This window comes from Thunnus maccoyii, chromosome 3 (genome assembly GCF_910596095.1).
Source record: "Thunnus maccoyii chromosome 3, fThuMac1.1, whole genome shotgun sequence".
NCBI lineage: Eukaryota > Metazoa > Chordata > Actinopteri > Scombriformes > Scombridae > Thunnus > Thunnus maccoyii.
This window is the reverse complement of record NC_056535.1, coordinates 36,470,853-36,487,070: the sequence shown is the minus strand read 5'-3', so window position 1 is coordinate 36,487,070 and position 16,218 is coordinate 36,470,853. Positions and strand designations below refer to the sequence as shown.

At 40.3% G+C, this 16,218-nt stretch overlaps 1 protein-coding gene across 1 annotated transcript in view; it reads right to left on the bottom strand.

The window, feature by feature from the left end:
* LOC121889612 (metabotropic glutamate receptor 7-like) overlaps positions 1-16,218 on the bottom strand; it is a 146,824-nt gene that overhangs the window by 40,107 nt on the left and 90,499 nt on the right. Inside the window, exon 7 of the mRNA XM_042401708.1 lies at positions 1,941-2,876. Coding sequence (XP_042257642.1) covers positions 1,941-2,876 — 936 coding nt within the window. The remainder of the gene's footprint in view (positions 1-1,940; positions 2,877-16,218) is intronic.

Below are 16,218 nucleotides of genomic sequence, written 5' to 3'. Positions count from 1 at the left end.
CCAGTAAAATGTCATCCATACAGAATTTATTTCCTCCTGATAAAAAATAAAAGAAGACAGATTTAAAACATCACACACAAGCTCACGTGATCATTATCCCTGCAGTGCATGATGGGAGAAGGCCAGTTTTTATAAAGTGTTGATAAGACGTAAAGGTCAGAACAAGTTTCTTCCCTCCGAACTTTTTTTCCTCGCAGGGTGACCAGAGTCGGTTTTTTGGGTCGTTTGGTGAAAACGAGCTGATTGTGTCGGCCGCTGGGAGAAAAGACAAGAATCATATTGAGTCTCTGAGTTTACGAGCAAACACGGCGTCACACCTGAGGATCGCAGCTGTTGTCTGTTATTACGTTTCCTCACTGTGATGGTTTCATCAGGATCCTAACAAAAAACATAATGTTTCAACAACCACATTAACTTTTATCTGGATTTATTTTATCTTTTTTTTTATTTCTTCCTTTTTTTTCCAGTTGAAACAAAAATGCAAAATGTGGCTGATTGAGTTTCATGACTCGTCTGGAAGCCTTCAGGCTGATCGTCACTCCGTCTGAATGATGCAGTGATTCCTGCTTTATGGTGATTTGTGTGCTTTTCTTTTACTTCTCTTGTCTTTAAACTGAAGAAAATATATTGTTTGTTTTCTTTATAAATGACATGTTCTGGCGTTAATAATGAAAGTATCTTTAAAATATCTTTAAAAACAGTTAAATAAGCACACAAGGTGATTTTATCTTCATACAGTCGTCCATCCTGCAGCTCTGTGTGTTTTTATCCTGTTTCATGCTTCAGTTTTATACAGAACACCTGGTTTGTTTGTTTGTTTGTTTGTTTTGTGGTCTTGCACGTCTATGTTTTCATGTTTTGAATGTGTGCGTTTTCCTGGTGAATATGTGGAAAAGTTTGTGATGTTATTTTATTTTATGACACTAAAAGCGCTCGAACAGAGAAGGAAACATAATCATTCATTTCAGAGTCTCCAGTGTGACACGAGGCTGCAACAATACTGACATTTATACTCCTCACATACATCTAGAACTTTAGCTGCAAACAAAACAAACATATTTTGATCATTTACCTGAAACGATCAAATAATAACTAAAGGGTTGAATATGTTCCTAACTAGACATGGACAGCTGCGGACGCATTGCACACATGTGCAGCAGATCAGCGTCTAGGGATGTGCAGAGAGCCCAGTATTTGTATCTATATTTGTTGAGGCAGAAAAACTATTTGTATTTGTATTCAAATAAAAGTGAATAAACTACCTTATGAAGGAGGTCCCCACACCGGGTCACTATTGCTTTACACTTTTCATTTATTGCCTATTTTCTACAACCTAACTTTGTGGAAAGGAGAAGAGGAACAACAGGTTATGGAGAGTCTCTTGGGAGCACTTCATGTGTGTCAGTGGTTCAGCTTTATCTCTGGGGAACACCCTCAACTCCAGGACTGATGTCCAAATTAGGAAATGTGCGTCATGCAGCAGGTGGATGTGACTCCCCTCACTGAGACCTGCTGATAGTCGTCGCAGCGGAGCAGAGGAGAGACACTGAGATAGTGATGTAACCGACCTGCACTCTGGTATTTGACATGTTTTATTTTTCTTCCTGAACACAAATCATTTTTAAAATATTTGTATGAAACAAATATTCTTAAAATCCCCACTATTTGTGCTTTGCTGAATAACATATTTGTATTTGAGCACACCCCTATCAGCGTCTACAGGAAGACGTATGGATGGTATGTTGTGACTTCTGAAATATCCAACGTCATATTTACCTTTTTGTGTGTGTGTTGTTGTTTTGTAAATTAGTTCAGCTCTTTTGTTTTTCATTAATTAAAATAATTTGATATGTATATGTGAAATTAATTTTGAAAAAGTATAAATAAGAAGAAGAAGAAGAAGTCTTGTCATCTCCACCCTCACATCCAGCCGTTCTTACCTTTTCTGCAGACTGCGCCGTGCCGAAGAAGATGGGTATGAACGCCAGCCAGACGATGCAGGTGGTGTACATGGTGAAGCCGATGGGTTTGGCCTCGTTAAAATTCTCCGGCACCCCGCGGGTCTTTATGGCGTAAACAGTACACGTCACCATCAGTAAGATACTGTAACCCAGCGAACAGATGATCTGCAGATCCGTGATGTCGCATTTCAACACGCCTCGCGCTAGATCCGGGTTGATGGTCTTCTGCTCGTCGTAGTCTATGATGGTGTTGGGCGGATCCACCCCGAACCAGATCAGCACCCCCAGCAGCTGCACCGAGATGAGGCTGGAGGTGATGGCCAGCTGCGAGGTGGGGCTGATCAGCCGGGGCGCCGTCACAGACTTCTTGCCCTGCTCAAAGATCCGGTAGATGCGGTTGGTTTTGGTGAGGAGGGCGGCGTAGCTGATGCACATACCCAGACCCAGAAAGATCCGCCTGAACGAGCACACGCCCACGTCCGGCTTCGCTATCATGAGGAACGTGATGATGTAACAAAGGAAAATCCCAGTCAGGAGGACGTAACTCAGCTCGCGGCCGGACGCTCGCACAATCGGCGTGTCGTTGTACCGGATGAACGTCGCCATGACGAAGATCGTGGCGATGATCCCGAGCATGGCGAGGAAAACCGGGATCACCGCCCACGGAGAGTGCCACTCCAGCTTGATGATGGGAATGGGCTGGCAGGACGTGCGGTTGGCGTTGGGCCTCATGTTGTAGGAGCACAGCTTGCAGGTGAACTCGTCGTGTTGGTACTGGTAGCCGTCGCAGGGCTCGCAGTGCCAGCAGCACGGCATCCCCTTCACCACCTTCTTCCTCTCGCCGGTTTTACAGGGAAGGCTGCACACGGAGCTGGGGATGTCCTGCTCCCCCCGAGGCCACTGCATGTCCTCGATCTGCAGAGGGAAACAGGAGAGGACCGTTAGATTGAGTCCAGTTAAAAAACAACATTAACATCGATGCAGCAGAACCAGAGATATCATCTTTTTATTCCACATATTCTTCTTCTTCATTGTCAAAACCTGGTTGCCTACATTACCCACAGTGCACCAGGAGATTGTGGCGTGTGATGCTAATGTAGCTAGCCTCCAGCAGATCCAGCTATCCTCACTTTTTTCTGACTCCACACCTCCACATTTATTTATTTTTCACACTTCAGCTCCAACGGACGCTGTGACATCATCAGTGACATCATCAGCTCCCTCTGAAGACACAAAAGGCTTTATACCATGGATGTATAAAGATACAAGAAGAGCGTCGGGCTTTGAAGAAAATTTGACATAGCAGCCATTTACAACGATACGTGATGCATTCTGGGCCCAAAAAGACTTTTTCATAAACTTACATGGAAGAAGTTTTTGGCTTCATGAGCAACTTTCATAGGACTGAACGGAGTCCCGCCGCCGCCGCTGTATCCAGTTCTCTTTATACATCCAGGATTTATAAGACTTTTTACACTCTGAGGAGGAAAATCACTGCAGTTCATATTTAAATTAAAACTTGATTTTATTTTAATTTTCTGCAACAGTTATTTGACATATTTAAGTTCAGTTATTAGCTTCCTGCTAATGCTAATACAAGATTTCCTGCTGCTGCTCTTTCGCAATAAAAGTCTTCTGTTACAGTTGTATTTAATTGGTTAAATTGTTGATTAGGCACCATCTAGTGGTTGATTGTGGTATTTTCAGTAGTTACATCCACGTTCCGCGTCATGTGATTAGACAGGAAACAGGAAGTTAATGCTCAGCCTCCTGAAAGACCTGCAGTTAGTTCATCTGCATCCATCTGCACACATTTTATGTGTGTGGTAGCATCGTCTGTATGTATCTTTGCTTTTTATGCTTAAGTGCATTTCTAGAGTTTCATTTCATATAATTTGATCATTTTGTGAGAATATAATATATGTTAGCAACGTTCTGTATTAGCTCATACACAGCGATAACTATGACTATATTTTCTCTTGTTCATAGACTTATTTACACAACTCTGGAGATTTAATTGTAGTTAAAAAGATAACTTGATAAGCTAAGCACATAATAGCTTGTTGTCGAATGCAGTGCAGTTTAAGTGATCACACCTTCTGTATCTGTTTCTAGTTTTACTCTTCCTGTGGGCAAAATACCATCCAGTCTATGGAGTCTTGGTGAAAGTGAGGAGTTTATCTGGCTGTCAAAACACCTCACTCACGTATGGAGGACAGCACAAAAAGACTTCAACTGGCAAAACACAGGAGGGCTTTTATTATGAAGCTGTCACAGGAAGCGCATGGTATTTGTCAGTGATGTTAGCGCTCAAAACAAAACAAAACAACAACAGTCCTTTTGTTCATGTTGTGTCAGAGGAGGTAAATCTGTCGGGGAGTAAAGAACAACTTGTTTTACTGTGAAAGATCCATGTTGAAGGTTTTTACCGCCTGACGTCTTCATTTAAACACAAGCAGCTGCTGCTGTGATGTGATTCAGCCAATCAGCTGCTCAAACACTGTTTGCTGTAAAATGAACGAACACGTCCTCAGAATTAAACGACCACATCGGTCGACTGGACCATGTGACTCCAGAACGACACATACAAACGTTTTCTAACATCACTGTTAAACAATGACGATGTTTTATGATGTGACGACGCTGTGGTTTATGGACAACCTTCGTCGTCATGGCAACGGTAAACACGACAATCGTAGTTATGGTTTTTTTAAAAACTGTCCCAGTGGTCTCCTGCAGCTAAGTTCACTTTTTTACCATCTATCTATCTATCAAACCCCCAACCAGCCTCCTGATATGGAAATTTGTCACCTTATAATTACTACGGCTGCTCGATGGCGTCTGTCACTCAAACGTAACTACAGGTTGTTTTTGACGACTGAACTTTCGACTTATACTGTTGTTAACGTTGAGAGGAAGAGCCGGAGTAAAAGTACCAGTACAAAAATACTCTATTACCAGTAAAAGTCCTGCAGGGAAAAATCCTACTACAGTAAAAGTACATAAGTATTATGATATATCAAAAGCCAAAAAGGTTGGAAACCACTGGTTTCATCTTTAACAATGTGTTGTATTTTAAAAGCTTGTTATATTATCCATTGTGTCAAATCTTCATCTGAAAAGTAACTAAAGCTGTCAAATAAATGTAGTGGAGTAGAAAGTACAATATTTCCCTCTGAGATGTAGAAAGTAGCATCACATGGAAATACTCAAGTAAAGTACAAATACCTCTAAACTGTACTTAAAAACAATATTTGAAAATGTAAAAAGAACCTCCACCGTCCTCTGAAACACATTAGAAGTCATGAAGTCGTACGTTAGCGTCTCCGTCTCAGATTTACAGCAGAGATTTCATCTTCTGCTGTAGCGTCGATGTTAAACGAGGGATTTAGTGAAACATCGATACGGATAAATTCCACCTGGATCACAGCTCGACTCTGAGAGGACGACGTACTGAGCATTCTCTGTTTAGTTTTAGAGAGTTTTCGTGTTCAGGAGTCCTTCAGCAGTCTGTCACATATCATCATACGTTACTGCAGTTGTTTTAATTCAGCAGGTTATTTATAAGACTACAGGTGTGAATGAGCTGCAGCTCATCTGATCTGCTGGAAAGTGTTTTCTGCGTTTTGGAAGTGAAAGTGTGCATTTATCCCACATTACTGTATGTGTGTGTCTGATAAAACAGGACTGCAGATGTTACTCCTGTTAATATTTCAGACACAGATGTTTCTTGAGGATTCGTGGCTCCTTTTAGGTGCTAATCACTTGAACTGCGCCTGTAAGAGAAATGTTATATGTATTTTAAAGCATTTGTGTTTTGAGGAGCAACATATATGAAGAAGGAATGGAAATGTATACAAATGACTGCAGCAGGAAACTGAGATTGAAATTTAACATTTGAGAAAAGCAGGTTTTAAATCTGCAACAGAACACCAGGCTAAAGATCAGGAAGCTGCAGCCTGTTGGTTCTGTTTCTCTCCTGCATGTGTTCCTGATATTTAATGTTTGAGCAGCTCCAGTTTCAGTGACAGTTAACATTATTAACCGTTAAACCGAACATATTATCTCATCAGAACTCATTCAGTCACTGATGTTCTTGTTGAGCTGACAGCAGCAGGATATTTAACTCATATTTAACTCTCACAGGCTGCAGATCAAAGTGTCGTCTCTTCAACCGATATTCAAAGTAAAACAGTAGGAATCTGTTTCTTCTGCAGTCTGATAAATATCCTGATGACTTTGTGCCTCTGATGGTAAATAAATCCTGCTCAGTTTCCTGCTGACCGCTCAAGTGCATCACAACCTTATTAGGGACCGAGCGCAAAAGGCAGAGGACTACTGTAAAACAGTAGTTCTCTGCCTAAGGGCGAGGACCCATTTTTTTTTGTGTGTATTTGTTTGTTTGTTTGTTTGTTTCTTTATTATTATGCCATTTAAACCCTAAATTTGACCCCCTAAACATGCTCAAAAACTCACCAAATGCGGCACGCACATCAGGTCTGGTAAAAAATTTGATAAAATGTAAAAATGAACCCCTAAAGTGCCAAAATGTGCTCTCTAGCGCCACCTATGTAACTAAAATGGCCACCACGGCCCGTAGGAATGTCATGGAGGGATCAAACAAAAACTCAATTATTCGTCTCATCAAGACCTACAAATCATACACTGACACCCCTGACCTAAATTCATCAGGAAGTCTGCAATCAGACCTTCAAAGTAAGACTTTGCTCCAATTTTGGCCCCTGAACAAACGCTATCTCCTACTCCTTAATGGTATCATCTTCAAACATTAATAGATGACTTATGACACTATGCTGAAAAAAAGTTGTTAAAAACTTTGTAATAACTCGAACGGTTTGGATTTTATAAGCCCTGAAAGTTGCAGTGCCACATCACCCTTACAATGTAAAACAATGGGGAGGCAATCTATGGGCATGAACATTGTGTCAAACAGAGGCTTCTGACGTCTAAACTATAAGTCTGACCACTTTCAAACCTGTATCAATGGATTCACAATGAAATTTCCTACTAAAATATGATTTTTAATGTAAGATTTGGCCAAAGTCATGGGATTTATGAGGAGATTTCACAAGAAGCGTACTCTAAAATCCTCCTCTCCAACTGCTCCTGGTGATGTCACTCCCTCAGTGCTGTGAAACATTCCGCAATACACACTCATTATAAAATCACAGGAGGAGCAAGAAAAGACTTTAAAACTCACACTCTAATATCTCAAAAACAGTAAAAGATAGAAAAAACATGTAAATTCAAGATTTGTAGGTCAAAGTCTCATGACTCATTTAAAGTTCAAATGAAGTTTGTATCTAAAACTATGTGGAAGCAGTAAATGTTCAAAAAGGTGTGGGTTCGCTCACACTCTCCATTCAAATATATGAGTATTTTTCTGTGTCCAGCTGCAGTTACTTATTGTCTCTACACACCTGACAGTACACATGTCAATCAAACTTTCAAAATAAAAGCACACTACACTTGTAAGAAATATCCCTCATTTTTAAAAAGCAAAATGATCTGATCCCGACGGGCCAGAGCGCGAGGTCCCGACCAACGCTGCTTGCATCTTTAATTCACATTTACACTTCCTGTCTGCCCATGTGTAATATAATATATATAATATCTGCAACATTATAAACTCAAAAAACTGACTTCTGCTACTTTTATACTTTTCTTTTAAATATAAACTGCTTTTATACTTTTTATTTCTTTATAACCTGATGTTTGGATAGCAGGTTTCGTTGTACAGAACAACTGATATGTTGATCTGTTCTGTGTTCTGATGAATCAGCTTCAGCAGATGTTTGTATAAATTTACATTCCCTCCTCACAAGTTCTGCGCAGGAGAAATACACTTTTAGCAGCTGTTTAGCACCTAAAAAGGAGCCACGACTCCTCAGTAAATAAACAGCCTGAAGAGTTTCTGTCTGACTTTCATACGGAGGCAGACGAGAGTAAAAAAAAAAGGTCTTTACGGAGGGTTTGAGCTTATTCTTAATATTTAATTTGAAAAGTGACAGATCAGATTTGTCAGAAGTATCCTGAATATTTAATTTTCAACATGCTGTTATGTCAGTAAATCAGTTCACAGAGATCCAGGACCTCGTTGAATCCCTGCTCAGACCCCGTTATTATGTATTGATGCTGATTATTTTGGCAGATAGCTGGTTTGTGTTTGAAGGATTTTGAAAGGACTTGGAGGGATTTCAGATTCTACTGTGACCCAGAGCTGATCAATTACACAGAGCCGAGGACATCCTCAAACAGATTATCTACAAAGACCAGTCGGAATCAGTCTTTGGTTCCAGGAGCCGGCGGCTACACTCCAGAAAAAAAAAAAAAGTAGAAAAAGGTGGATGTTATCACCCCCCCATTATCAACCAGACTCTCCCCAGGCTCCCTGTGTACTAGCAAAAAGCTGAGTTGATAACCTGGGATAGTCGGGGGGATAAAAAGCTGCGTGGAGCTAACAGCCTGAGTCAGCCGAGGGCTCGGATTTAAAACTCCAAACAAAAAACTCTAATCTTCCTCCTGAAGGCAGCAGGACAACTCTGAGGAAAAAGAATCGATTCCGCTCACGTCACTCACACTTTTCCTTCATTATGATCGTATTTATCAGCTGTTGCTTCCACACATCACTCCCACATTTTTATCCACTTCACGCTAAAAGTGACACAAATCCGTCCGTCAGTGAAAGATCGCAGACAGGTTGAATATTTAGAGTCTGAAATAACTTGTCATGTAAGAAACCGGCTTCTCTGTAGAGGATTGATGAGCAGCAGAGAGAGGAATCAGACTGCAGATTCAAAGCGTCGGCTCAGTCATTTAAATGGAAACGCCATCTGTCTCCTGCAGCCCGTCGCAGCGGTCAGGAGGGGCTGCCGGCGCGTTCAATAATTCACTCGGGTCTTTGAAGAGGTGTCGCAGCTGGTAGAGAGAGGTCTAAAATCTCTCACTATGAGTCCAAACAAACGTCCACATGTTAACTTCTAACGTGGGCCCTCCAGCTGAAGATCAGCCGGGCTCTACAGTCCTGAACTCTGACTGTCTGACAGATAAAAACAAGAGAAGAAGAAACTTTACTACAAGCTGCTGTGTGATCTGATCTGCACGGCTGCTGCTGGTTCTAGTAACCTGAGTCCAAATGATCTCCTCTGCAAATCTTCATATTTAGATTTTTATAGTTATTTAATTGCAGTATGTATATCAGGGGAGTCAGAGAATCAGCTACACGACTATCAAACACTGATCATCCCAAACAACCAACTACTGATAGTTTCTAGAGTGTTTATGATTTAATGTTTGAAATATAATATTAAGATGTAATTAATTGTTTGTTTTAGTCACACTTGTCGGTAAAAAAGTAAAAATATCAGCTCCTGCTCACAGCTGACCTACAGATATGAATAAAGTTGTACTGAATTGTCTTCAGTTAGTTTATTTAAGCCTGTTTATGTCACTACATAACATATATTTTCATTCGTAGAGTAATAAGGCTCCTCAGATATGTCATTCATCTGATTATCAGGTTTTAGAGGAAGTTTTTATCAAAACAATGATTTTATATAAATTACAGTTGGACTGTTTTTCCTGATCAATTAATCTGCTGATTCTTTTTTCAATTAATTAATTGATTAATCATTTGGTCTATAAAACATCACAGTTTCTGAGAACCCGAGCTGACGTCATCACATGTTATAAAACCCCAAAATATTCAGTTTATTATCATATCAAGAAAAAGCAGCAATTTCTCTCACTTGAGAAGCTTCAACCATGTTGTTATGCAATCGATAAATTGACTAATAATTGTTGCAGCTCTGATTTAAAATAGTTTTGAGTTTTTTTGCATGTATGTCCACAGAATTTAAACTCAAAGATAAAATCTGTACATGAATGGACAGAAGAGAATGTTGGTGTTGCAGGAATATAAGAAACACGTTGATAAAAGGATCATATTCCTTTGTTATTCTTTGTCTTTTATTGGGGATAATCTAGTTCTCAAATGTGTAACTACAATTCCCATAATGCTTTGGGAGATAAAGGCAGAAAGTCATGTTGAAATCACGTACTATAATGGAAACCCAGTATGTGAACTACTGGTCAACATACAGCAGCATCGATGCTGTCAGACGCACTGAGCTGTAATTATCACATCAGTGGTTGGAAACAGGTAACCATGGTAACCCATGCCGACCATAAAGTCTGAACTAATTTAAAGAATATATTATGCGTAGCAAAGAGAAACCTCACTTATATTGAAGCATCAGTAACGCTGCCCTGGTCGCTGCTCGCCATCGTCTGTGATGTTGTTGTTGTCGTCGCCACTACTGCATTGCATTGTGGGATATTTATGCTGGTGTTTACATACTGAAACAGTATGCGCTTCACATACTGTTGATTTCAGACAAACTAAAAGATCTGAGATTTGTTTTAATGTATAAATGCAGGTTAGCGGAGAGTAAACCAGATGACTGATTAGAAGGAAACATCTGCTGCTGTGAGACGTGTCTTTAAAGTGTCTTTAAAGTGTCTTTAAGTGTCTTTAAGTGACTTTAAAGTGTCTTTAAGTGTCTTTAAAGTGTCTTTAAGTGACTTTAAAGTGTCTTTAAGTGTCTTAAAAGTGTCTTTAAGTGACTTTAAAGTGTCTTTAAGTGTCTTAAAAGTGTCTTTAAGTGTCTTTAAGTGTCTTTAAAGTGTCTTTAAAGTGTCTTTAAGTGTCTTTAAGTGACTTTAAGTGACTTTAAAGTGTCTTTAAGTGTCTTTAAAGTGTCTTTAAGTGACTTTAAAGTGGATTTCTGGACATTTATGTGTGATCAGGACATCAGAGATATTTATTGAAGTCATCGACATCGTCTGTCTGTTTCCTTCAAACACTGTTAAACTGCTGCAAAATAAATATACTTTAAACACTGTGGTTTGGATTAAACTAAGTTCTCTCTTATATATACTTGAATATAGTTTAAGTGTGAAGTAAACAGTGAGTTAATGTCCTCTGTGGACTTTCTGTATAATAACGTCACATTAAATGTTCATTTTTAATTTTGAATTTAAAAAAAGTGTCAAATGTAAACAGACTGAGTTAATAAATGAATCATGTGACTGAAGAGCTGAAAACATCAGATCTGTGCGGAGCGATGATGAGGAGGCTGTAACCTTCCTCACATCAATACATGAAACTAACAGAAATGTCATATTTCCATCATGTTTTCCATCGTTGGAGCTTTGACTGTTCTTTTAACGACATCATCTCGTTGTTTCTTCTTCTTCTGCGACGGTTTAATGCTACCAGCTGGAGAATTAGCGCCACCTGCTGTTTATCTGCTGATATTCACACAGCAGCAGCGGATGGAAACAAACATTCAGGACATTTTATACTGACTGAATCTAGCAGTTTCCTGCGGTCACTAGAGGGCGCCTTCACTTGAACGTAAACAAATGTTTTGATGCATCTGCTGACATGTTTTGGGTTTTTTTTTTTTTTGAGGACAGTCTGATAAGATGTTTGACTTGTTAAAGATTTAAAAAAGAGTAAAGACAAAAGATGAGAGTGCAGAGAAGTGAAAGATTAGCAATAAAATGAACAGAAAGAAGACGAGCTGATTATTTCTTTTTTTTTGCAGAGGAGATGAGTTTTCTCTCTCTCTCTCCTCTCTCTCTGTGTATTTCTGCCTCTCTCGGCCTCTTTTCTTCTGTTTTCCTTATCAGTCCCCGGCAGACCTCTGCCTGCCTCTGCTCTGCTGTCACACTCAGCTGTCGATAAAACCGTCTGCCCACCTTCGTGTCATTGTAGGCTGCTGCAGGTCAGGTGAGCTCTTAAAACGGCCTGATATTAACATCGCTCTGAATACACACGCTGTAAACTATAAACTGTATAAACAAACAAACAAACAAACAAAGCAGCTGTGAGGGAGAATGAAGGGAAACGTGTCCTGTCTCTGCAGATACGGCAGGTGGGACTGCTTCTCTTTCTTTGTTCAACAATATCCTGCCACACATCTCTCTCCCTTCTTGTGTGTGTGTGTGTTTTATTTTGTAACCGGTGTTCAGGGATCTCACGTTGTTGTTTGTGTAGACGCCTGTAAAATTTAATAATCACTCCACAGTAACAGAAATGTTCCCATATGGTTCGCTGGGATTCAGTCTCATCAGATGTTTTAGTGTATGTGGGTGGAAACTCTGAGCCGTTAATCCTCCTCCTCCATCCTTCCACTGATATTTAACTGCTGCAGTTCATTCTGCAGCCTCTAGGGGGCTCTACTCCTCCTGAATACTCTGAGGGAAGACTGATGGGATCTACACACAGTTGCTATGGATACCATGCACAATCCATCATCTTTTTTTTGGGGGGGTGGCCTGAGTTTTCATTGCCCTTCACCTCCAGCTCATTTCTCTCTGCCTTCTTACTTTCGATCCTGCCTCTGAGGCTTCATTACCATCCTCCTGCAACTGCAGTGAAGAGTTTCTAACATATGACTTTTCCCTTCTCTGATTGGTTAGTTTGTCTTCCTCTGTCCAAACATCCTGTTTGTCTGACTATCAGAGGAGGCGTCCCTACAGCGTCACCGACCATCATGTTCCAAATATGCTGGATGTTATTTAATAATATTCATGATATAAAAGTGTATATTATTATCCTGGAAGTACTAGTGTTTAAAGGACACATATTCTGCACATGTCCAGCTCTATATTTATATTTTGGGGCTCTACTGGAATATCTTTGCATGATTTCCAGTTAAAAACTCCTTATTTATCTTCTACTGGTCCTTTATGCAGCCCCTCAGTTCAGCCTCTGTCTGAAACAGGCCGTTTTAGCTCCTGTCTCTTTAAGGCCCCGCCTCCTGATGAGCCCACTCTGTTCTGATTGGTTAGCTTTCAGGAAGCTTCCTCTGGCTTCGGAGGCTACGTAAACAAACTATAGTAGCAGGATTTCACTTCTTTTTCTCCTTCTTTACTCCAAATGTCAACTTCTCAAATCCATCCGTACATGTTGGAGCTGAACAACACATGGAAACACCTTAGCAACCACCTTAGCAACCAAGGCTACAGAACGGACGGCCATGTATGGACATGTGACAAGCTGATGTCATCGTGAGGAGGAAGTAGGGATAACTTTGCAAACGAAGCAGAACACAGAGCAGATATGTCGCTGAAGAAGGAACAAGGTGATGATGTCATCTAACATCTGGGTTTGAGCAGCTGGACAGTCAACAGGAAACAGATCCGAGACGTTTTAGTAAGAAAAATCAACCTGAAACTATTAAACTGAGGGGGACAAAAGTAGGATTTTTGAAAAGTAGTAGTTGAGCAGAGTAAATGATGTCCTTGGAGAATCAGGGTGAATGTCCTCCTTCATATTCAGCGCTGTACAATCATCAAGCGTAATGGCTCCTGCCGCTTGTGACTAACTGCTTCTGTTAATTATAAAAGTCGTCAAAACTCAAGCATCTCTCAACTGAGTCAACCGACATCTCACCACCACACACACACACACACACAGAGGCAAGTTTCCTGCCCATTACTGTGTGTGTGCCTCAGTCATTAACTTTGCGACTGTGGATCATGATTAAATTGATTAATTGAATGGAAAAGGAAATAACTTCCTCCTGTGAAGCTGTGTGCAGCTCAATGTACACACTCACGCAAATTAGCAGCGCGCTCCAGTGACAGGAAATAAACGAGACACTGAAAAAGAAAAACAAGACTAATCAGACGAGTATCACCACGGCGACCACGTCATCTCAAACTCCAACAATGTGGTTTTTACACACGAAACGACAAACACACAGAGAGACGTCATGTTCTGATTCCTGGTTAAAATGAATGAATGAGGGATTAAAATATAACTGAAATCAGAAGAAAATCATCTAAATACATATTTTCTGGTTTTTGACAAGTTTTAAATTGTGATATTTAGATGTTTCTTCACTGGAAATGACAATTTGGCCAACAGTAAGTAGGTTGTTATTAGCGATGGTCATTTACCTTGATGAGGCTTTAAACACCAGATAACAGGAAACTCTTCTTCATCACTCAGAGAGTTTCTGAACAGATTAAAGGATTAAAAAATATCTTCATCTCAAAGGACCAGTGTGTACAATTTAGTGGCAGAAATGGACAGCCTGGTCGCCAGAATAAAACGTTGGCATTGTACGTTTCTGCAACCCACAGAAACGTTGAATATCTACGTTTCAACACGTGAAATATGTAGCATATCAACATTTCAACAAAACGTATTATATCAACATTTCTAAAGTGACGTAATTCATATGTGATCTATATGAGCTGATCTTTCCTGTATAGGAGGAGGAGGGGCAGGTGGATGGTTAGTGAGTTGGAAATCAGCAGAGAACACAGTTCGTGACCACCTCGAAACTGAAACCAATGCCCACTTCCCGTTTCAACCGACAAAAGCGGGTGTTTTTAGTGAGACATCAGGACATTTGCAGCTGTTTTTCTGGCGAGAAAACTGGCTTTTTTTAGTGAGACTAACCCTAACCCCAACCCCCAACCCTAATCCCTAACCCTAACCCTAACCCCAACCCCTAACCCTAACCCCCAACCCTAACCCCTAACCCTAACCCTAACCCCAACCCCCAACCCCTAACCCCTAACCCTAATCCCTAACCCCTAACCCTAACCCCTAACCCTAAGCCTAATGTCCTAACCCCTTTTATTTTTTATTTTAACCCAAACCATGATCTTTCCCTGACTCCAACCAAGTGGTCTTTGTGCCTAAACCTAACCAGACCTTATAACGGGGTAGAAATGTTAATGTGCTACGTTTGTAGAAATGTTAATGTGCTACGTTTGTAGAAATGTTGATATGATATGTAATTCACATGTTGAAATGTAGATATTAAACGTTTCAACGTTTGCAGAAACATTCAATGCCAACGTTTTCTTCTGGCGACTGTGTTGAAATGGAACATAATCCTCATAAGTATGTTTTAATTAGTGTATAATCATCTGAAAATAAGAATTGTTGTGTCCTCGTTACCTTAGAATGAGCCTTTATATCTACCGAAGCCCAGAATGGACAAACCAAACACTGGCTCTAGAGACGGACTTTCACATTTTTTGTGAGTTTCTGGGCCACCGTAGTTTCTCCTACACGCTTGGAAAGAGGAGGGGTTCGGTTGTCCAGTTTGTTGTATTCTGTAACCTCCACACTGGTGCAAGGTTTACTTCACAGCAAGAGGTTTTTTTCATTCTACATTATTTTGAGTCCCAGATGTTCAGAGTCTCAGGTGAGCTGCTGCGACTCAGGATTATTTAAAAGGAAATCATAAAACATTGTGTACATTAGCTGGGAGGGAGAGCAGTGTTTTCTCTCCACAGGTGTGAAATTGGCTGCCTTTGTTCTCTCTGAATAAATCTGAATAAAACACACTTCTGACCCTTCTTCAAAGAAAAATTACAAAAAAAAAAGAATATTTGAATAATTCTATTGGTTTCAGCTGCGTTCCCCAGACACAACAGAGTGAGAAGAACTAGTAGATTATGTAACTGAAAAGTGAGACTGTATACATCACTGAGAACAGACGTCGGCCACAGTAAACAACTCACGCCCAATTTATCTTTGAGACAAACGGTTCCCTGGATGTTCATAGTGTGAATCTGCATTTACAGGCTCTGCTGCGCCGTTAACCGACTGGACAGAAGCCAGCGACCACAGCCGAAGGTTTACAGATAAATCAGACTTCATTTACAGACAGTCAATGATATGTGGAAGGAAATCTGAATATGTTTCCCCTCAGGCTGCTTCTCTCAGAGCTTCACTGAACTCTACAACGCTGCTGTTGTAGAAAAATAATGAACGCTCGGACTACGTTTATCTTAAACTAATGTTTAAAACATTGTTTCCATGTGAAAAGGAGAGCTGTGTCCACAGAGAAACACCTGGACAACATAAAAACAGTCACATCTCTTCTTCTTCGTCTTCTCTTCAGCTGCAAAACGACAAAACTGCATCACTGCCGACGTCTGTAAGGACGGGACAGACGGCACAAACTTTATCTAAGTAACAAATGAAGCCAGAAGGACTTTTTCTGCATCATTTCTCATGTTTTGATTTACTGAATCATTAAATATGAGAATATTTTAAATTGTATATTTTAAACTGTAGGCCTGCTGTATTAATGGCTGTTTTCCTGTTCACCAGGCTGAACTCTAAATGCCCTGCCTGGCCAAAAGTATGTGGACATTAATGTGCTGCTAAACAGTCTTTTATGTCTCCTTTAACAAA